The 22,164-nt window shown below is 38.9% G+C and overlaps 1 protein-coding gene across 1 annotated transcript in view; it reads left to right on the top strand.

Moving 5' to 3' along the window:
• The window catches only part of LOC108412789 (kinesin-like protein KIF18A), a 41,855-nt gene extending 23,093 nt beyond the window's left edge, over positions 1-18,762 (top strand). Inside the window, exons 8-18 of the mRNA XM_037534368.1 lie at positions 1,707-1,781; positions 2,088-2,188; positions 3,608-3,767; positions 5,134-5,298; positions 6,719-6,840; positions 8,182-8,432; positions 9,132-9,191; positions 15,571-15,952; positions 17,130-17,222; positions 17,319-17,428; positions 18,180-18,762. Coding sequence (XP_037390265.1) covers positions 1,707-1,781; positions 2,088-2,188; positions 3,608-3,767; positions 5,134-5,298; positions 6,719-6,840; positions 8,182-8,432; positions 9,132-9,191; positions 15,571-15,952; positions 17,130-17,222; positions 17,319-17,428; positions 18,180-18,319 — 1,659 coding nt within the window. The 3' untranslated portion in view covers positions 18,320-18,762. The remainder of the gene's footprint in view (positions 1-1,706; positions 1,782-2,087; positions 2,189-3,607; positions 3,768-5,133; positions 5,299-6,718; positions 6,841-8,181; positions 8,433-9,131; positions 9,192-15,570; positions 15,953-17,129; positions 17,223-17,318; positions 17,429-18,179) is intronic.
• The last annotated feature ends 3,402 nt before the right edge of the window (positions 18,763-22,164 follow it).

The raw sequence follows: 22,164 nt of genomic DNA, 5'->3' as shown, positions 1-22,164 counted from the left end.
AATGAAGTTGTGTAAAACAGAATATGATGATTTGCAAATCCTTTTCAACCAATATTCAATTGAATGCACTACAAAGACAAGATATTTAATGTTCAACCGGATAAACTTTGTTTTTTGCAAATATTGACTCATTTTGAATTTGATGCCTGCAACACATTCCAAAGAAGTTGGGACAGGGGCATGTTTACCACTGTGTTACATCACCTTTCCTTTTAACAACACTCAATTTGGGAACTGAGGACACTAATTGTTGAATTCTTTCCCATTCTTGCTTGATGTACAAACTTCAGTGGCTCAACAGTCCGGGGTCTCCATTGTCGTATACTGTGCTTCATAATGTGCCACACATTTTCAATGGGAGACGGGTCTGGATTGCAGGCAGGCCAGTCTAGTACACGCACTCTTTCACTATGAAGCCACGCTGTTGTAACACGTGCAGAATGTGGCTTGGCATTGTCTTGCTGAAATAAGCAGGACATCCCTGAAAAAGACGCTGCTTGGATGGCAGCATATGTTGCTCCAAAACCTGTATGTACCTTTCAGCATTAATGGCGCCTTCACAGATGTGTAAGTTATCCATGCCATGGGCACTAACACACCCCCAGACCATCAGAGATGCTGGCTTTTGAACTTTTTGCGCTGATAACAATCCGGACAGTCCTTTTCCTCTTTGGCCCGGAGGACACGATGTCCATGATTTCTAAAAACAATTTGAAATGTGGACTCGTCAGACCACAGGACACTTTTCGACTTTGCGTCAGTCCATCTCAGATGAGCTCAGGCCCAGAGAATCCGACGGTCTTTCTGGGTGTTGTTGATATATGACTTTCCCTCTGAATGGCAGAGTTTTAACTTGCACTTGTAGATGGAGCGACGAACTGTGTTAGCTGAAAATGGTTTTCTGAAGTGTTCCTGAGCCCAGGTGGTAATATCTGCTACAAAATGATGTCAGTTTTTAATTCAGTGCTGTCTGACGGATCGAAGGTCACGGGCATTCAATGTTGGTTTTCTGCCTTGCCACTTACTTGCAGAGATTTCTCCAGATTCTCTGAATCTTTTAGTGATATTATGGACTGTAGATGATGAAATCCCTAAATTCCTTACAATTGCACGTTGAGAAACGTTGTTCTTAAACTGTTGAACTATTTGCTCACGCAGTTGTTCACAAAGTGGTGAACCTCACCCCATCTTTGTTTGTGAACGACTGAGGCTTTCAGGGCTGCTCCCTTTTATATGCAATCATGACAGTCACCTGTTTGCAATTAACCTGTTCATCTGTGGAATGTCCAAAGAGGTGTTTTTTGAGCATTCCTCAACTTTCCCAGTCTTTTGTTGCCCCTGTCCCAACTTCTTTGGAATGTGTTACAGACATCTAATTCAAAATGAGTGAATATTTACAAATACAAGATATTTAATGTTCAAACGGATAAACTGTTTTTTGCAGTGTATTCAACTGAATATAGGTTGAAAAGGATTTGCAAATCATTGTATTCTGTTTTTATTTGTTTTACACAACGTCCCAACTTCATTGGAATTCTAGACTAAGACTAAGACTAATTCTAGACTAAGAGTGTGTGTGTGTGTGTGTGTGTGTGTGTGTGTGTGTGTGTGTGTGTGTGTGTGTGTGTGTGTGTGTGTGTGTATATAAATATATAAATATTATAATGTTATAATTTGCTTAATTTCTCTTTTTATCTTTCACCCAGCTGAAGAGTAACGTGGTTAGTCTGGACAGTCATATAGGCCAGTATGTAGTCATATGTGAGAAACAGAAGGCTGAGGTAAGGATTTATGTGCTGCTTTTATCTACCCTTTATTATTGCGTACTATTACATGTCCTGTGACATCAGCCTTGAGCAGAAACACAGACTCATTGTTGCTCTCATTACCTATGCTACCTATGTATCTGTGTAAATCTGGTCTGTTTCCCTTGACAGGTGAGATGCTCTAATTACAATGAGGTGTGTGTTAGCTGAGACTAGACTAAGAGTGTGTGTGTGTGTGTGTGTGTGTGTGTGTGTGTGTGTGTGTGTGTGTGTGTGTGTGTGTGTGTGTGTGTGTGTGTGTGTGTGTGTGTGTGTTTGCAGATTATCCTGCTGAAACAGAAACTGAAAGAGTACGAGGAGCGGAAGGTGGAGCCTCCTACCCTTAATCCAATCTCCAGCCAACGGAGAGCTGAATTTGAGAAGTAAGCTGTGTGTGTGTGTGTGTGTGTGTGTGTGTGTGTGTGTGTGTGTGTGTGTGTGGACACTCGTGTACTTGCATTTAGCACGTACAGCTGTGCAGTCATGCACAGAAAAGCAAACACTATGTGCAGGCAGCAGCTTGTGGCTTGAGACCAGTGTTTTTGTTTGTTTAGTCGTTGTTTATTTTATGCCATGTGTAATGTGTAACTGCTCTTTAACTCTGCCTTTTAAAACTTTTAATACCCATCAATAATTAATAAGTAAGAGTACACAGAACAATGCCTAGGACCCGTCACAGGTGGAGGTCTCCATTCCTCTGCATTTTTCATCAGACACACTGAGACTGGAGGATGGCACTCTGTCTTTTCCTCTATGTTTCTTTAATTATTTTCCTCTTTTTTATTCATTTATTTATTTTCCCTATCCCCAATCTTCCGTAAAGGAAATGTACCATAACACTGAGACGCGTCCTGCTCGCCCCACCCTGATTCCATCTCCCTATCCGGCTTCATCATGTACCGCCGCTCGTCAGCAAGTGCTGCAGCAGCATCACTGAGAGAGAAATAGAAAAAGAGGAGGGGAAAAGCGAGCAGGCGAGGGAGGGAGTAGGAGGCAAGGGAGGAATGAATGAGTCTTACTCCTACGCGTTTTCATTCACCGGCATCAGAATTCACAACTGGGATGGAGGGAGGGGGTTTAGCAGGGAGGAAAGGCGGCACACTCCCAGCCACATGAAAAATGTTCCAAATGCAAGAGGCTGGCAGCGGCACCACTGCAGCCACGTCACACTGCTGATGGCCAGTGTGTCTCTCTCGCTCTCTCTCTCTCTCTCGCTCGCTCTCTCTCTCTCTTCCATGTAAAGGTTATTTGTTTATTTATTTTTTTTAATATGCACTAAATTCCCACCTACAATACCTGCCTTCATTGGCTAGTTGTTTTTTGGAATTGGAGATGGAAATCTAAATAACTTGATGAATTTAAAATAATAAAATGATTGGATGAATTGAAAGATTATATATTTGGTCGAAAATTTTAAGTGTTTGAACTACAGCTGCATAGTCAACAATGTTGATTATTAAAATTTGTCATTGTTTCTATTTATAGTTATTAAATGATACCACAGTCATTTTGACAGTACAGTACTGGTAGGCTTTCAGTAACAGGCTGAAATACCGAATACCTTTGTCTTGGCATGTTGTTAGCTACAGTGATCCAAAAAGTAAGCCATACTGTAAAAAAATTCCTGTGCTGGGATACAGAATGTCAAGTGGCATTTATGTTAAATTTATGATTTATTTATTTTAAATAATAGTAGTATCCAAAATACTTTGTATGGAATTAGTGCTGAGCTGCAATGCTAAGATGTTAGTTTTTTGTTTTGTTTTGTTTTAAATAAACCTAAAGTTTGTGTGTCCATGCAGGATGTCAGACTCATTGCGCAGTGCGTTTGAGGCACAGCGGCTCGTGCGCCAGGAACAGCTGGACATCGAGAAACAGCTGAAAGAGAACCGGATGAGACTAAGTCACAGACAAGAGTGGCACCAGCAGAGCCTGCTCTTCTTCCCTGACAAAGTCGAGAAGGTAGCAGCTTCTCCCTCTCCACAGAGAGTATATTGGCTCATAACGCTTGGTTGTATTACACATTATAGCAGTAGGCCTGTAACATTTTGTTATTGGGTTTCAAAAGATGGATCAATCAAGCCACTGTACATTTGCATTTTGCAGTGCACAGCTCCTTGTAAAACTTTTGCATATTGCTGGGTCACGTTTTCTTTGCCGCATGTCTTAAAGGTCTGTAAGATTAGTTCAACACTAAAAGTTTGAAATGGTGAGAAGTCACAGCATTATGTGTAATTTGTACCCCTAAAAACGTACAAATAAGTATTTACCAATAGGGAAGTACCAGTATGGGCATTGTGGGCTGATGCTGACATCCAGTATTTTTACAGAAATATTTGCCAATACATAGACCTTTTACAAAATCTAGAAAGCAGGACAAGATCCTTAGAATCCTTAGAATCCCTAGATTAGCAAAGAAAGTGTATTTTTAGAGGGCTGCAAATACAGTGAAAGGAATAAAATGTATGTTTTAGCAGAGTAGGCAAGTGTCACCTACACATTCTGCTCTTTAGGATACAGTAAATATTGCATCAAATATCAGTGTAAATATTGATCAAATCTAGACGTCTGTCCGATGACTATTTATTTTTTAAGCAAATATTTACATAAACAAATATCATTCTGCATCACTGTTTACCAGTCAAATACTAAATGTTAAAACGAACACTGAGTCGAGGAGATTAAATTACATCGCATCATGTAGAGCCAGTTTTCTCAGTATCAAATTAAGTGGTTGTAAACATGTTGAACGAATTACAGCCAAAATTGGATTTTCTGCAGTTATTTGATTATGATAGTTCTTAAAGTTGCATCGCAACTCATAATGCACAGATCCAAAATGTTGGATCAGTATCCACACTGATACTGACCTTATTAGATGGATCACGTGTCAGCCATGCATGACCAATCGGATGTTGTGCTGTTCGATACTCTTAGACACAATCGCTCTGAAATGGAAGTGTGTCATTTCAAAACATGATACACATTAAATTTCATTTTGTGTTTTTATTGATGAAATAAAACTTGTTATAGACAATCTTGTTTGTTTAAAACAAGTGTTTCTTTAGATATGTGGAATGTACCGTGTTTCTCTACAGTAAGCCGTGATGTTCAAAATAAAAGTCCCTCTTAACTAAGTGTGGCATGGCAGACTTATAGGAAAGCTTTTCTGATTCTGTTGTGGTTTACACCAGTTTCAACAGCAAATATCTACATTACAAGTACAAATCTAAATATCTATTACAAGTACAAATTAGCAGGCAGATTCCTGTCTAGAACATTAAAGATTAAAAGAAAATAAAGTTTCTGCTTTTCATGTTTGTGGTAGGCCACCTGTAAGTATGAGCGTAAGCTGGCGTCTCTGCAGTCCCAGCAGCAGCACCTTCAGCAGCGTTTGGAGGAGAGCAAGAGGCGCTTCCAGGAGAACAAGGGTTGGCTGCACCGCATTGAAAATGAAATGAAGCTGCTCGGTCACAATGGTCAAACTCCAGAGGTCAGCACAGCAGTCAAAGGGTTGTGGGTTATCAGAGTGCAAAGCATGTAGCTTTCTGACACTAATCGGGGGTAAACTTCATAGCCATGTCTAATGGATTTGATGTCTGGTATTGGAACAGCAAAGAGGTTGTTATATTTGCAGTTGAAATGCCACTACACTTGAAAAGTGATGATGGAAGAAGTTGACTCTATGTGTAGGCATAGATGGAGAGATGGAGATGTTTGGAGCTTGGTTTTAGTTTCGTCCCTGAGATTAAAATGTTTGTTCTTTTTTTGTTTAGGTTTTTTTTTATTTATTTGTTTTTTTTTATTATTTATTTCTACTACCATTGTGGCTCTTTGTCCCTTTTAGCTCTATCACTCCACCAGAAGATGACTCATTTCAAAACAAAAAAAAGCCCAGAGATCAATGCTCTTTACTCCTTCTCACAGATCGTTTCTGAATCTATACACCTTACTCCACTACTTTCTCTTCTTCCTGCTCCTCCTCCTCATCCTCCAGCACCTTTTCTTCTTTTCCTGGAAGTAGAGCAGTCTAGCGATGCACCCGCCCGTCAAATGTTCCGTGATACACTCGCGTTTGCGTCTCTCTGCGTCAGAGGTGGGGGCTAACAGACTCCTCAGAAAGCACATTCTCAGAGAGGTGGAGGAAAACAAAGGCCACTCCAAAACACATCACAGCTGGTCTGTGCTTGGTCGTATTGTTTTTGAGGCGGTGCTCCTCTCTACTGGTTTCTCAGTAAAGAGAAGGGTCTGGTGCAGTTTGATCCTTTCTGGGCCCAAACCCCCTCCCACCAACTCCTCATTCTCACCTCAACAAGCCAGCCACCTCAGTGCAGTGCCCTCCCTTCACTTGTTTTTCATCCCCCTACCATAAAGACTTTTTACCTGTTGTCATCTGGGATTATTTTTGTTTGTGTTGTTGATGGTTCTGATTGTTCCCGAATAAATTAATTGATTTTTCCTCCAGTATTTGTTAAAAGGAACTGCAGGGCAGGGGACAATTGGGGATTTGGAGAATTTCCATTGAGAAATTGGGTTTGAGCTAGGTCAAAATTTCAGCCTGACCTCCCTACTTACCCCCCCTTCGCTGTTTTAATTCTACTTGTGCAATGAAAAAGGGACCTTACTTGGGATATGGAGACATGGCATGGTTTCTGACAGGCTATAATGTTAAAAGGTTTATAGTGGATTTTTCCGTAGCAGTTTATTCAAATAGAAAGAGAAGACTATAATGTTGAAATGCTATCTGTAAGTACATGGGCTGTAGTCACCAAAGTGTCTCCATCAAAAACCTTTTTTTTTTTTTACTACTAATGTATTAGTAGATCCTGTACTAACCCTTTCAAAATTCCTGTCCTGTTTGTTTTTATTATATACATACGTGTGTGTGCGTGCCCACGCCCATGGATGGACAGGAGCTTAAGAAGGACTTGCAGTGCTATAGGCTTCAGCTGCAGGTTTCCGATTTGCAGCGACACATCGAGCACATGAGCTACCTCATCAACGTGCAGGACCAGGAGAACAAGTACACACACAAGTATGTATGCGACTTCATTTCTATCTATCTGTCTGTCTGTCCATGTATGGGTCATTGACATGACATGCATTTGTGTCCATTATGTTCCCTGAGAATAATCTAATAAGTATGTGACGTACTTACAAATTATTCAACAAAACCCCCTTTTTGTGAAACACGTTTTTATTGCATTCATATGAAATTCATTTGTTTCTTTTTGCCTCCAAAAATCTAAAAATGTCAGGTACTGCAGTTGTCCAAACATATATCGATATATTGAAGTAAATTATCAAAAAAGATCATTTACTTATCACTTTTTAAAGTTTGCATGATTTTATGATTTAAAACTTGGAAAGCCATGTTGCAAAGTAAAAATACTCAACTTGAAAAACTATCTTTCTATCTCAAATGTCAGGTGACACAACCAAAAACAAAGGCCTTTTATTTTGACATGCTTTCACAATAGAGGGGCCAAGGTATGGCATCGTAATGAAGTCCTTCATGGTGCAATGCCAAGGTCAAGTAGTCCTGACACGAATTTAGGAAAAAATGTCATGCATTTCACAGATGGTTAGAATTGCTCAATTTAAAATTTGGAATGGTGTGACCATAAAAATATGTAGTTGTTGTAATATTGTTTGTTTATTTCAAAATGTATGTCTAAGACAGGTTTTCTAAGGGTGTCTAAATAGATGACTAATTTGAAATTAGTGTGAAAAGTCAGGTGGCACAAGTAAATGTCAAATAATAAAATCAGACCAGTACAATTTTAATAACTGAAATAGGCAGTTGAAAGCTTTGATAACACTATGATTAAGACATAAAATGCAATGAGCTATAAATATATATGCAGATATAAAAATTTGCATCATTTTAGTGCATCAAAATAGGTGATTTCCCCTCTGCTGCGCAGATTTTTAGCTTTTTAATTCTGCTTCATGCACTTCACTCATGGTGTCCATGATCTTGGAAATAACTAGAAACTATTATCAACTATTATTTGCAGGGTGCGTTCAATTTCAAATCCATGGAATATCACAATGTTGAATTTGATTGATTTAAAATAGATTTTTTGATAAAGCATTAATAAGGTATGGCTAAAGAGGTTATTTTAATGTTAATATTTCCTTCCTAACGTATTAGCCCCAATTTAACACACCAGTCAAAAGCTGCTTAAAATACGATACAGTGCAATACAATGGTATACAATTCAATGCAGTGCCATAAGTTGTGTCGTTCCATCCCTAAAGTGAATCGTTTTTTCTAGAAAGCTTTGCAATGCTTCAGTTGTGGGGAACTAATTAATTGAAATTAATAAATGAATGTCCCTCTTTTTCTCTCATGTTCTTGCTCTCTTTGTAGACTGGTTCATGCCCTGCTTCCTGCCTACCACCGGCAGTACCTGGCGCTGAAGGCTGCAGGCATTGCTACGGCAACGGATGAGAGTATACAGGAGGAGCTTGAGCACCTGGTGCTGAGAGAGCGAGGTGTAGTTTGGGCCGACCAGGAAACCACAGAAGTGAAGAATGAACCAGATGGGTGCCCTGAACACACCTGTCTCCAACCCATCCTGTCTTTCTCTCACCTAATCACTCACCAAAGCACACCATGCAGTGAGTGACTCAAACATTTCCCCTTTGACCGTACTGGCAATACAGATGGGTAGATGGATGGATAGAGAAGCATACAGATGGATAAATAATTAACAGTAATAAAAGCTGCTCAGTGTGTCTTCCAATAATGCCGTGGTACCATACGTTGCAAAAAAGAGAAATGAAAGAGACTTTCATTTATTTAATTTCCAGTGAAAACGGCACACACTTTGCCTTTTATCTAGATTTTGCATTCAATTTGTCCAAACCTTCAAAGATCAGTCTTAAAAGTTGACAGCTACACGTTGTCTCAGACTATTAGTGTTGTTGTCTTCTCACAGTGAAAGAATGGACAGAAGCACCTGTGGCACCTATAAAGCAAAAGTGGAGCTTAATTTTTCTTGTGTGTCTCAAAGATGAAAGGTTTAAGGACTATTTATCTGATGGAGACAGTTTTGATCATCTACCAGGTGTATGATTAAGCATCTCATTTTAATCTTTTAAGTGTTTTTGAACTCCAGGTTTGAAAACATCTTTTTCCCTTGTTTTCCTTTGAAAAATGAATAACGTGTAATTAATGGCCATTTTATGAATTAAAGATAGAACTGTGGTCTCTGATTTTCTCACAGTACAGTACATTTGTGCGCATTGCAGTTTGTTAGTGATGTATGTTTTGGGCTTTGTGACAGACTTAACTAATGCTGCATTTTCTCTTCTCAGGTTCTGAGAAACACACACGCAGAGTCTCCCAGCAACTCAAAACTTCTCAATCTCCAAAAGGTAAATGTGCCTGTTCGCTTGTGTGCATATCTTACTCTGATTCTTGCTGTCTAAGCAAATAAAGGCTGTATAGTCTAAAGAAAACACTGTTGATACATTCAAACATAAAAATAAGCAGTATTGACACATTCAAACATGATCTAATGACATGAAGTCAAATCATTTACACATTAAAACTCCGAAAATACTGTCCAGCCAGAAAAAAAAAAAGTTTAATATGCACACACGGCAGTATGCACAGTTCTTTTTAACAGCGTTAAAATAGCCTATTCAGCCATTAAATAAAAGTAGTCAGTCAGATCTTTAGAGTCTGGACTTTTTTTTTTTCTGTCTTTCTTTGTGTAGTTTTGTGTTCATAAGTCAATAACTCGTTTATTTTCCTTTTAAATAATTCAATCTATACATGCCATTACATTATTCTACAGTGCCTCCTTTGTGTAATTACATTTTCACAGTGCATTAAAATAAAATTAATTAATTAATGGTTCTTAAGGTGTAAGGTCAGGTGATGTGACTGTCCAACCATATATGCAGGTTAAGTCAACTGTTTTTAGAAATTCCGAGTTAGAAATAGTCTAGCACAACTTTTTTGGGGGGAAAAAAACATGTTAAGTTGTTGAAAACATTTCCTCTCGAAATTCAGAATTTTTTAAATGCTGTGCAGCACAAAAAAAAAGGACTTCAATGAAATTTTGATTTTTCTAAAATGAAAACATGAGCACCACCCAATAAAGAAGACTCCAAGTGACCTGCAAAGAATGGCTGGGAGCTTTTCTACAAATCCTGAAAATGTTGTCATTTTTGAGTCCTGGTTTGGCTGGTTCGGTTTACCAAGTCAGTTGGTGTGACCCCAGAAAAGCAATGAAAATGTGTTATAGTAGTAATGTTTAGTTATTTAAAACATTTATGTATATTATGTATCAAAGTACAAAGACTAGTCTGCACATGTTTCCAGTAGTGGAATATAACTTTTAAAATGTATGTATTTTTAGTCACACATTGTTCTGCTTGATGTTTTCTGGTTGATTCACTTGGTTAACCTGTTCAGCTGAATTTCTACCATTATAAAAAAACTAAAACACATTTCAATGTTTTGAATAGATGCTTGCAGATACAAAAATGAGCATCACATCATTTTTATTAAGATTTATTATTCATTTTAAAGCCTTATTTGTTGATTACAAATCATTTTCAAACAGAAGAATGTAAATTTAGTTTATTTTGATTGGATTGCTGTTCACCCTGTACTAAAAATATAGATAACTTTTTAAGATAAAGACATGTAACCCTAAGGATTACTATGTTATAAATACTATGACAATAATATGTAAAAGGAACAGAAAGGACTCCACAACAAAGAATTTATTCATACAATTATGGCTCATAATGCTCCCATACCCTACACTTGGCAAAGGACTGTTGCATCTCTTATTACAGAGGAGTTGAATTAAACGACCCTCTGATTTAACTTGGCATTTTATTTTTTTCACATGTTCAGCCTTTTTTCTTTATTTTGAAGGACGTTGGTTCACTTCTCTCCTTCTGGGTTTTTTTTGTCTTTCATTCACTTTGCATCTCATTGTTTTTCTGATTCTCTTTCTCGGTCCTTCTATTTCATCCTCCTATTCTATTTCATTCTGTCACTGCCTCTTTCGTTCCCCATGGTCTGCTTCAACATACTCAGCTTCACTCATCAATCCAGCCGCCAGCGTCTGCAGCATCACTCATGTTGACTGTCTGAGTGAGGGAGAAAGTGAAAGAGATAGAGATCTATCAAAGATCAAACACTTTGTTGTCGATTGTACTTCACACATCACCCTGAAAGCTGACAGCTCACTCGGTCTAAACAGTCAGGGATGCTTGTTTTAGTGGATTTGTTTGAGGCCCACAATGTAAATTAGCTTGGCTGCATGAACCGCTAGAAGTTTGGGAGCTAGATAGGATACGAAGTCAACACGAAAAAGAAATGGAAATGCAATTAATTCATGTTGAGGTCAAATCTGGGGCTCATGAAATAAAACTTGCATGCAAAGTGAGGTTATCACCTCAATAAAATTGGAAAATATCTCTGAACAAAAAGGGAAGAAATAAAAATAATCCCACACAGGAAAGGAATCGGATTTAATGCTTGATTCTTTTGCACTGTTGATTTCCATTGTCCTGTGTGACTCAAGGAAACGCTCACAGAGCTTTTACTGCATATAAGGGGTAAAGAACAGAATGAGAAGGCAGCGAGAGGGGGAGGGACCCTTTTGGGGAATGGAAGCGGAGTGAGTTATGGAACAGTAAATGGGCCATAATGACATTTGCTGCAGAACAGGTGTTCCTCATTTGATTGAGACACATTGTGGGAAGTACAGGGAAACAGGGTCCCAGTCAGAGCAGAGGGGACGGATCATGGGGTGAAAGGAAAAACACAAGACCGAGTGAATGAATAACAACAAGAAAATATAACAAGGAGAAAAGATCTACTTCCACATCAAGACCCATTTAAAAAGCCATAATATGACTGACATCTAAATCGTGCTTTGGAAATTAATCAAACCACTAAGGCTCAGCTAGTGGATTTATCCCGATTTGATCACTAGTCTCTGCTTCTGCACAGGCCTTAGACTTTTTTTTTTTTTTTTTTTTTTTTTTTTTTAAGTCTGGGCTTGTGAAAATTCTGTGGTTGATCTGTCACCGAGGGATAAATTTGAGGAGCTTGAGCCCTTCAGCCAGCGAAGCTGTTTTTCTTCCTGCCTCAACATTTGACCTCATAACTTCTAGCAGGAAAGAAGGGAAATAAACCCAATTCACTTTTCTTCCATTTAAAAACCTGCCACATCCCCAAACCCCACTACTTTGACACTGCTGTACCTGCACTCATGCTGAAGTGCGAGGGAGAGTGAGGGAGAGTGGAGGAAGAGCAGGAGAGACACAGGGAGAGAGAGAAGGGAAGGCGCACGTGTCTGTGCACGAGGTCGCTGGTGTCCTGGAGCCGCTGCTGTGGATGCAGAGCTCAAAACGTCACTCACGGCAGTCATTTATCTGTCATACCTTCACCACTATAAACAACACTCGTCTCATCTCACTGCAGCTTTATTGACTTATTGACCATATTGCATTACAGCATTACTAAAGCATTCAGAGCGTTTCATATCAGTCTATTAATCAGTCTATACATATGTTTCTTCATTTTCTGTTCTCTATACATCATTCTTCTTTCTAGTCTTTCTTCTTTTCTGTTTCTTTTTACTACCACCAGTCTGCTACTGCTCTCTTACTGTTTTGTCTCTCTACTACTTGCTTCTTGCTCTGTATTCTGTCTGCTTTTCATTTTATTCTCCTCCTATTTTGTCTACTGTTTTTAGTTTTTTTTTTTCTCCTTAATCTCTTTTATTCTGTCTGGATAGATCTTTGTTTAGTCTATGCTGCTTTTCGTTTTCTGTCTCTCGCTTTTATTTTGTCTGCTGCCTCTTTCTTTTTCCCAGTATTCCGTGTTCACTCTGCTGCTTCCCTGTTTTTTTTCCTCCCCCCTTTCCCCCCTTTTGTCTGTGGCTTCTATCTCTATCCTGCTGTTTGGTTTTTTTCCTTCTCTCTCTCTCTCTCTCTCTCTCTCTCTCTCTCTCTCTCTCTCTCTCTCTCTCTCTCTCTCTCTCTCTCTCTCTCTCTCTCTGTCAGTTTGTCTGTCTGCGGCCTCTCTCTCTTTTTCTCTCTGCAGCCCCACCCCGCTCTCTCTGCCCTTCTCCTCAGTCTCATTCATAAAATTGCTGTTCAACGGAAGAGGGAGGGGCAGGGAGGGGAGAGAGGGGCTCAGTCACGTATGGTGTGAAACGCTCCCAGATCATCTGCGTGGACGCACAGTGGCACAATGAGGGGGAGAGAGAGTGAGGCGGCGACCCTAATCCGAGGCTCTCTCCTCCAGAAATAGCACTTCATGCATGTATTAATCCCGTCAGCCAGAAATATGCCATCCAGAGCACTCTGCCACCAATTACTGCACACACAACACCAAATAACACACTCTCAACCTCAGCCTTGACTTTATTATGCTGTGTTCCTCACACACACTCACAGATCTCCCTGCAACATGTGCGTGTGCATATGTGCGTGTAGTGCTTTATCAGGCCAGAGTGTGTTGTTGTCGGTCAGCCTCAGCAGTGACGTAGACAAGCTGTTTTCTGTTAGAGAGCATCAAGCAGCAACTGGCTCTGAAGAGCTCTGCTTTTCCTGAAACTCACCCACCACCATCCATAACTGCTTAGCGTTTCAACTAGGACTGTTTTGTGTGTTGTTTTTAATCATTGCGATATTGATCACTCATTCATAAACTTTACCTTTTTTTTAATGAATGTGTTCGATTTAATAGAACAGAAGAACATCAACTTAATGTTCTGTTGTAAGTTAGTTAAAGACAACGTGGTAGATATATGGAGCATATTGGATATTAATTTGATTATGACTTAATTTATTAACATAATACAAATGTATTAGTCATTTTACAATTATCTACAGTCTCCCTTTTGCATAGCTTCAGTAGATGATCTGTAGATGTACAAGCTATTAACCTATCTGTTAAGTCATTTGATTCTCAGCAAAGTTATGATTATTAGCAGGATTAGGTTTTAGGACCAGGGTGAGTATAAAGTTTAGGTTTTGGGATGAAGTTAAAGTTTGGGTTAGGTCAACTTTTAGGTTTAGGGAAAACTATGAAGAATTTAATAGATAGTGTGGTGCAAGCTAAATGCAGGATAAGGTTATCTGAATCACCGTCAGTACAAGGTTCTTGAGTGACTCTATTGGTCAGCAAAGGATGCAGCCACAGCCTCAGCCACATCAATCACACTTCCTCTTTCTGCATTTCCGCTTGATCATTCATTTGTTCTCTCTCTCTCTTTCCCCTCACCACTTGCTCTTTTCCGTGAGTCAATGTGCAGCCTGAATGCAACGTGCTCCGGCATACTTCACCACTCAATATCCAACGTCAAACCTCTCCAACAGCGCCCAGCTTCTTGGAGCCTCCCTATGCGTCCACGCGCACACACACACACGTACCACACACAGCATGTGTGAAAGCCTTCACCCACGTCAGCGTGCTCGTTAAACACCTGGCCTTCAACAGCATGGCTCTGGACAATAAGTCCCCTGATATGAGTTTTTGGGTTTTTGCACATTCTTTCTCGCTCGCTCTTTCTTTCTCGCTCCTTTCTTTCTTTCTTTCTTTCTTTCTTTCTTTCTCTCTTTCTTTCTTTCTCTCTTTCTTTCTTTCTCTCTTTCTTTCTCTCTTTCTTTCTTTTTCTTTCTCTCTCTTTCTTTCTTTTTCTTTCTCTCTCTTTCTTTCTTTCTCTCTTTCTTTGTCTCTCACACATTCCCTCTCACAGCTCCACCCCTTTTCTCCCCCTCTTCAGTCAAGTGTGCTGCTGCCACCACTACACACTGACTCATCTCGGCCAGGTGACGAACACGGATAAATTATTCAGTACTGGATGCCTATAGAATTATTGAGTGTTCACAGGATGGGGCCATGGCCTCTATGAATGAACACGAATATATGATATGTCGAATGATAATGCGCAAGTGTAAGGAGAACTATAGACTGTCTGAACGTGTGACTCATCAGGGATGGGTGCATGTCTGCGCTCTATATGTATTGTCTTAAAAAATCCAGGAACAAGACTTTAATAAGGATTAGATTTTGTTTGTGTAATTGCATCCACATTTTCTGTGCTGGCATTTGTCTGCAAGCTACAGGCTTACATATTCTTATAGTCATTTGTTGCAAATCTCCTTTATGTATGTTGTGCTGCATTTTGACGGTCTTATACAAACACTAAGCATCTTCAATAAATTACATGTTGAGTACTAGCTAATACTCAAAAAATGCTAAAATATAGGAATTGCAACTAAAACTACCTGTATTACAGATAAATATCACATTTCTGAAGTAAAATATAAAAATTTGCACATTTTGCTTTCCTGGAATACAGTAAATATATCAAATATCATTTTGAAATATCAGTCAGACCTGAACTTCTGTCCAATAACAGCATTTTTACACACTCTTCTTTTGATTCTGATATGAGGGATTCTGATATCTTGCATGTCTACTGAACATCAGTGTCATTCACAACTAAACTATATTAACATTTTGCTGTTAGATCTTAAACAGGCCAGTACACAAATCTTTCTTACCTCAAAGACAAATGTCCAATTGGTCATTTATTGCAGCTTAAAGGTTGAAAAAAATCTGCATCCCTTTTAATACAGGGGGGGGGGGGGGTGTTTTAGTTAAAATAATGTTTAGTATATTTGTTTTTATTTATTTATTTATTTATTGGTAAAATTATGTAGACGTATTCGTTTCATAGTTTATTTTATGTATATGCTTCTATCTCAGGCCCCAGCCCTGCAGAGAAGCATGCAGCTAAAGCTGAGCCTCCTGCCAAAAAGCCGATCAGGAGGAAGCTTGCTGTGTCTCCTCCGAAGCCTGGCTCAGATGGGACAGGCCCTGCGCTGCCCCGCTGCCCCCCAGCCCTACAGGAGGTGCTGCGACAGGAGGGGATGTTCCCCCTGCAGTACACACCCGAAACACACTCCTCCAAAGCTCCTAATTCCATCGACCCCAATTGTACCTTCGAGGTGGGCCAGGGCGAGCAGGAGTCGACCCCAGCCAACGCCACCGTAATCCTGTCCCCTGGATCCCCTGAACCTGCTGGAGCTTCAGGTCTGAGCCAGCTCCAAGTGCTGCGAGCCAACAACAGCAACGAGGCACCCAAAAGGTAAGAGAAGAGCTTAGTAACCTTATCTAAGAGCAACGTCTGTTTCTGTTGAACGGGTATCCCACCTTAGAAATACATTGTAATTTTTCTGAGTAGTTTGTTTTTACATAACCTTAATGTTGCGGATTCAAATATTACAAAGATTCTAAAAATATATTTAAATGTTTTGTAATACTTTTTAGTCCTTTTTTGGAACAAGAGGACCCACTTTTGAAATACAAAGCTTGCTGGATATCAATATTACTATGACTTCATTATTAGTGGAGTACAGCTTTCTTTCTCAGTCATTTAGGATACTTAACAATGTTGTTCATTTATAAAGCATATAATGTAGCCTGAGCAGAGGTTATTTTATATTTCATGCTGTTTGTTTTCCCACCAAAAAATTGCTGAAAATAATGTCAAATATGTGTTTCCTGTGGAATACATGTAAACTAATTTCCATTTAGAAAACTAAATACACTTTTTATTTTATTTTATTTTTTTTTGTTTATTTATTTATTTGTTTGTTTGTTTGTTTGTTTATTTATTTATTTATTTATTTATTTATTTAAATTAGTAATTCACCTGGGAGTTTGAAAACTTTACATATGACTATGCATACATTTATAGTTATGTGTTTTATTTTTATAATACAGAAAAATCTTTGTTTCAAACTGTTGTGCAGGAGATTATAAGTTTAGTTTTTATTAGTTCCCCCCCCCCCCCCCCCCCCCCCCCCCCCCAAACAACAAAATGATAAATTTGTACAAATTTGGGTTTCTCAAAGTTATCGTTTGTGGTTCATGTTGTATGTTAAATTAAATACACCTAAAACACAGATGAATGACTAACTCAATTAAAAGTTCAGATATGGGTGTTTATAAGCAAGTGTTAAACCTTTTGGTTCTCTTTTTTTTTTTTTTTTTTTTTTTTTTTCCATAATACAATATTTTCTTGTGGGGATGTTCTCTTTTATTTGAAAATATGAATGTCTGGTTGCAAATGTGTCTTTCTACAATGTACACTATTAATTATATGCTAACCTCTGTAGTAACTCTACAGGTTACATGTTACACCTGTGAAGATTAGCTTGTACAGTACAGTGACTTTGGGTCATCTTGTACTTTCCATTTTGTCATTAAACAAAATTTTCTAGATTGCATTTTTGTGACTGTAATGCTGTGTGATTTTGTAGATTGGAGATTCCATCTCTTCTCGACTTGCGTCGATCCAAGCCATCGTATATGGCCATGACGTCGGCAGCACACGGCAAACGCAAGCTCAACTGGTTAGTATTCATATGTGGGGAATCGTGTCATGGAACAGCATTGTGTATATCGTTGATATCTAGCTAAAATGGCTCACACTCTGTGTATCCTTCCAGCACTGGAAAGGAGACTGGGCTGGACGGTCTTCAGGGTGCCGCAGCACCCAAGCGAATAAAGCGTGATCTGTCCGATACCTCCAAACCACTACGTGTCCGACGCTTCGGAGGTGAGCATTCTTCTGCAGTACATCTGCACGACTCTCACTACTACTCCAGCTTAACTGTTCTGCTCTTAAGACCTCTTGGGACCTCTCTCCTTTTCCTACACTAATAAGTTCTTTGAATTGAGACCCATTGTCAGTTCAGCTGTTCAGAAAACTGGCCCTTACTTCAGATGTGATTGTCCCTCTTGACATTTTTTTTCTGATTGTGAGGCAACATAATTTGTTACATTTGTATAAGTGCAAATGAAGTGTTCGGGCTAGGCCACCTGACAGCTGTTAAACTAAGTGTAAAGTTCTGCCAAAAAAAAAAAAACAACAATCGCCTCCATTTCCCACTGACTCTTACATATGAGGGCTCTCTGACCAGTCCTTTTTTGCTTGATCTCCCTCACTCCTTCTCCCTCTCAATTTTAGCATTTGGAAACCACATTGGACCCCCACCCCCACATTGAACCTCACAGGGTTTTGTTTATTTGTATTAATTCATATTCTTGTGTTTGGTTGTTTTTAATAATATCATTGTTATCTATAGCTATGTAAAATTGAGCTGTGATGCTAACCTGTCTTTCACTCAATGCAATAATTATTTGGTTTGTAGTGTGAAGGTGTTTTTATGGTATCCTTGGACTCTGGTATAAGGATCAGCTGTATAAGTAGACAGCAAAACACTTCCATCAGTATGTTTGTATATGCGCATCTGCCAAATGACATAATTGAAATTCTGAATGTTCTCTTTGTTTTCTCCTGTGTACAGCGTCATCGGAGAATGATCCGAGCAGGAGAGTGGTACGCAGCATTTCTGAGGGAAACCTCCATTTGCTGGGCCCACGGAAGCCCAAAGCAGCCCTCCTCGGCCCTGCTGCCCTCTTCAAGAAAGTCACCAAGAGGATGTGAGATCTCTCCAGCGCAGCCACTTAAACCCACACACGCGTCTCCTAAAGTCTCATGCACTGATCTCTCTCCCACTCACATACACATACATCTGCCTTACAGGACTTTGTGAGGAGAATACAAAAGGCAAGATCTTGTAAGGGTGTAAATCGTAAGACTTTAAACTTGACTCTATTGTATGTAGTGAGTCATGACAAAAATGTAGGATCAAAACCATTAAAATAACTGTACATAGATGTCAATGTTTTGAACTAAAACCATGTGGGAATTAAAGTTGTAATGATTTTATGCTTAGTTACTTCTCAGTTTGTTCTTATTGTAAAGAAATTCATGAAAAACTTTTGTTGTTATTTTTTGTACATAAATGTCATTTTAGTCTTGTCGTCCCATCTCTATCATTCAGTTGTGTGTGTCTTTTAATAAAGAGCTCTGCACTCTTTCACTCAGCTGATTGTTTTGGAATGAAAATGTGTTTGAGGCATAAGTCATGAAGAACAGGTTTTCAGCCATGAAGTTTCTGTACATTTCAGCTGATAAAGTGAACTAATACAAAGAGTTTTTTTATTTGTTTCTTTTTATTTCCTTTGATAAAAAGCTTGTTTCTATTTACAGCACCTGTTTTGTATACAGGTCTTTATGTATGTTTTTATGTCTAGGGTCATCTACAGAGCTTTTCAGGTATGAGCTATGGAGACTTGGGTGTCTGCACAGATTTTGTGATATGTACTTTTTTTGTGGAGTAGAGAAATCAATTCCAGTTTATCTCTACCCCAACAATTTTTACTGTCTGAATTCTTGCCGTTTTATTCACAAGGCTTATTGTCCTGCAGCCGCTATAATAGAAAAAAAGTTTTAATATATTATAACACTTTAACCACATAAGTACAGTACAGTGCAAAAGTCAATACTCAATCCTTAATTTATTTAATGTCCAGTCGAAAAGGCCAATCACTATGAGCTAAGGGTGGGGACTCAATTACGATTCAGGGGGCTGCGATGCGATTATAAAACTATTATTGATGCATCTTGATGCATTGTTTTTTTTCTATACATGATTTTTTTTTCCTTACTGAGGACTTGGTACTTTTAAAGCCAAGTATTTGTAATGATCTATAATGAATTTACTTCCAATATCTTTTATTAATAAATCAAATGGAAGTGATGTCTCCACTGAATCCGCTGAATCTCCACCGTATGCAGCATAGTGCTAAAACCCTGTTTCTCAACGACTGAGAACTGCCGTGACTGCCGTGACTACAGGTCAGAGCAACAAAGTCTCACCAAGTGAGTAACTACAAAAAGGCAAAGATTAAGACAAGCATTTAGAGATGAATGGACTTATTCGCATATATAAGCAGCGCACTTGGTTTTCTGGTGTGTTAAATCCATGAGAGACTGTCTCTAAAAAGTTCCGGCGGTTACATTCGGCGTCTCATGCAGAATTTAAGGTGGAACGGGAAAATTCAAATAAGAAGTGACTTGAGCTTCGTAAAACAGCCGAACGTTGAGAGATATTTTCCAAGAAACTGTTCTAGTTTTGAGGAAACGTTTCCTGATGGAAAAGGGAGGAAAGCAGTTAAAACTTAAATCAGAACAAAGTGAGTCCAGGTTTTCATATATATTTCTGGCCCTAGGACATCAGCACACACTGAGATATACTGGGCATAAAATGTTGTGCCTGCCAAGGTGGTTTGACTTTGCTGAAAGGACAAAATGGCTCTTCTTAACATTTTGTTTGTGACTCCTGACCCAACCTGGCTTTAATGCAGAGGCAGCCGGATTTCTCACTCATCCAGATGTTTTTATGTGCCGCCACAGACTGTCGGCGCTGCACTTACCTACTTCCAAGTTCCGTCAACATTATATTAGAAATTAAATATTTAGAAAATCGTTTTTTTGACATTTGTGAATCAATTCGGAATCGTTCACGTCCGCATCGCGATGCATCTAAGAATCTTTTTTTTCCCCCGCACTCCTACTATGAGCTATTCATTTTTTTAGCATCAGAAAAAAGTGATAACATATTTAACAAATTACACAGAAGCCCCAACAACTGAATATACTTATCAGTATTTAGTGTTTCACCCTTTGTCTTTATTACAGCTTCCATTCATTTGTGGAGACTCACTTTCAGTTTTTTGAAGAAATCTGCAGGGATTTTTTTCACACCTCCAAAGTTCAGTCTTAGAAGTTGGTTGCATTTTCTGCTTCTTGTAATCAAAGTGATCTCAAACACTTTCATTGACTTTGGCGTCTGCAGTGTTCTGAGAACACCAGTGGCTTATTTGTTTGATTTGCATTTTTTTTTGTCCATTTCTTTTTCTCAGTAACAGGTATTTTGACACCTACACATCCTTTCAGACTCAGTGTTGAGCTGTCTTCTCACAGTGGGAGGATGGACAGAAACACCTGTGGGTTTTTTCGGATCTGAAGCAACAATGGAGCTTGATTTTCTCCTCTCGCTCAAGGATGATAGGTAATGTTTTAGTGACAGTTTTGATCTATGAACTCTTGTTTTGTTGTTTCTATGCTGTAGAAAATTTAGTAACTTGTACTTAATGGCTGTTTTGACAGGAAAATCAATAAAACAATGGTGGTCTCTTGCACAGTGACTTGCATAGTACTGTTCTCAGAAGTTGCAAAGCTACATAAGAGCTTATTCAGAGGATCTTCAGTGACTGTATTACAGAGTTAATTTATCAGATCCCATAGACTGTGTTTGATCTAAACGTACTGTTGACTCTGCCGTGGTGATTCACGTAACGAGCAAGAGACCGTGTCCAGTGGAACTTCTTAAACCCTCCTTCCTACACCGACAAGACAAACAAGTTCATAAGCTCATTAGACAATCAAAAAGGAGAAGACATTCAGCAGCAGAGCGTCGGTGCTCCGTTCTGACCTCCTGTGTTTCTATGGTTTCCTTGTGCATGGAACAGTTTGCCTTTAGAGGGATTCATTTGTAGGCTCTTGATTTTCTTTCTGTTTAGAATATCTAAGAGAGAACAACACAGCAAGAACGTAAAGTCATAATACAATTATATGATTCACAATATGTATATCAATATTTCATTATTTTCGCAGTATACCATACAAGTGCAGCAGCAAAGTGTCAGTGTAAGGAAGTCAAATTATATTTGTAATCCAGTCGGTTACTTAGTACTAGGCAGTTACTACAATACTGTGACAAAGTCAGAGATTTATGTAATTTCCGCTCAGTTTCAGTAAGTATTCATTTTTCAAGAGATTTTTCTGAAGAGATTAGATAAAAGATAATCCACTTGCATAAGGAAGAATAAAGTCAAAGGAAAATATATGCAAAAAACTGCTTTTCTAAACGTTTTTAAAGGTGTAGATACAGACCTGGCATACCACCAAAACTGTCACCATCACATAAACAGAACTTTCCTCTTTGAGAGAGAAAGGAGGAAAGCAAGCTCCCTTCTTGCCTCAGATTTGAAAACCACTGGTGTTTCTCTCCATCCTTCCACTGTGAGGAGACCTCAACACTATGAGTCTGAAAGGATGTGTAGCTGTCAAGAAGCCCTTACTGAGGAAAAGGAAATAGATGAAAAGAATGCTTGCAAATCAAACAAAAATTAGCTGTTGGTGTTCTCTGAACTGTGGACTGACCACTCGGGACTGTGAGAAACAGAAAATGTAAGCATCTATTATGGCTGAACTTTGGAGGTGTGGAAAAATATCCCTGCAGGTTTCTTTAGAAAAACTGAAAGCAAGTCTCCTGAAAAGAATGGAAGCTGTAATAAAGAAAAAGTGTGGCTATCTGAGATTTAGTTGTTGAGGCTTCTGTGTAATTTTCTGTTGAATGTTTTTTTTTTCTCCTAACACTT

The sequence above is a fragment of the Pygocentrus nattereri genome, chromosome 25, assembly GCF_015220715.1.
Source record: "Pygocentrus nattereri isolate fPygNat1 chromosome 25, fPygNat1.pri, whole genome shotgun sequence".
NCBI lineage: Eukaryota > Metazoa > Chordata > Actinopteri > Characiformes > Serrasalmidae > Pygocentrus > Pygocentrus nattereri.
Note: the sequence above shows the minus strand (reverse complement) of the source record. Positions and strands in the feature narration are given on the sequence as shown.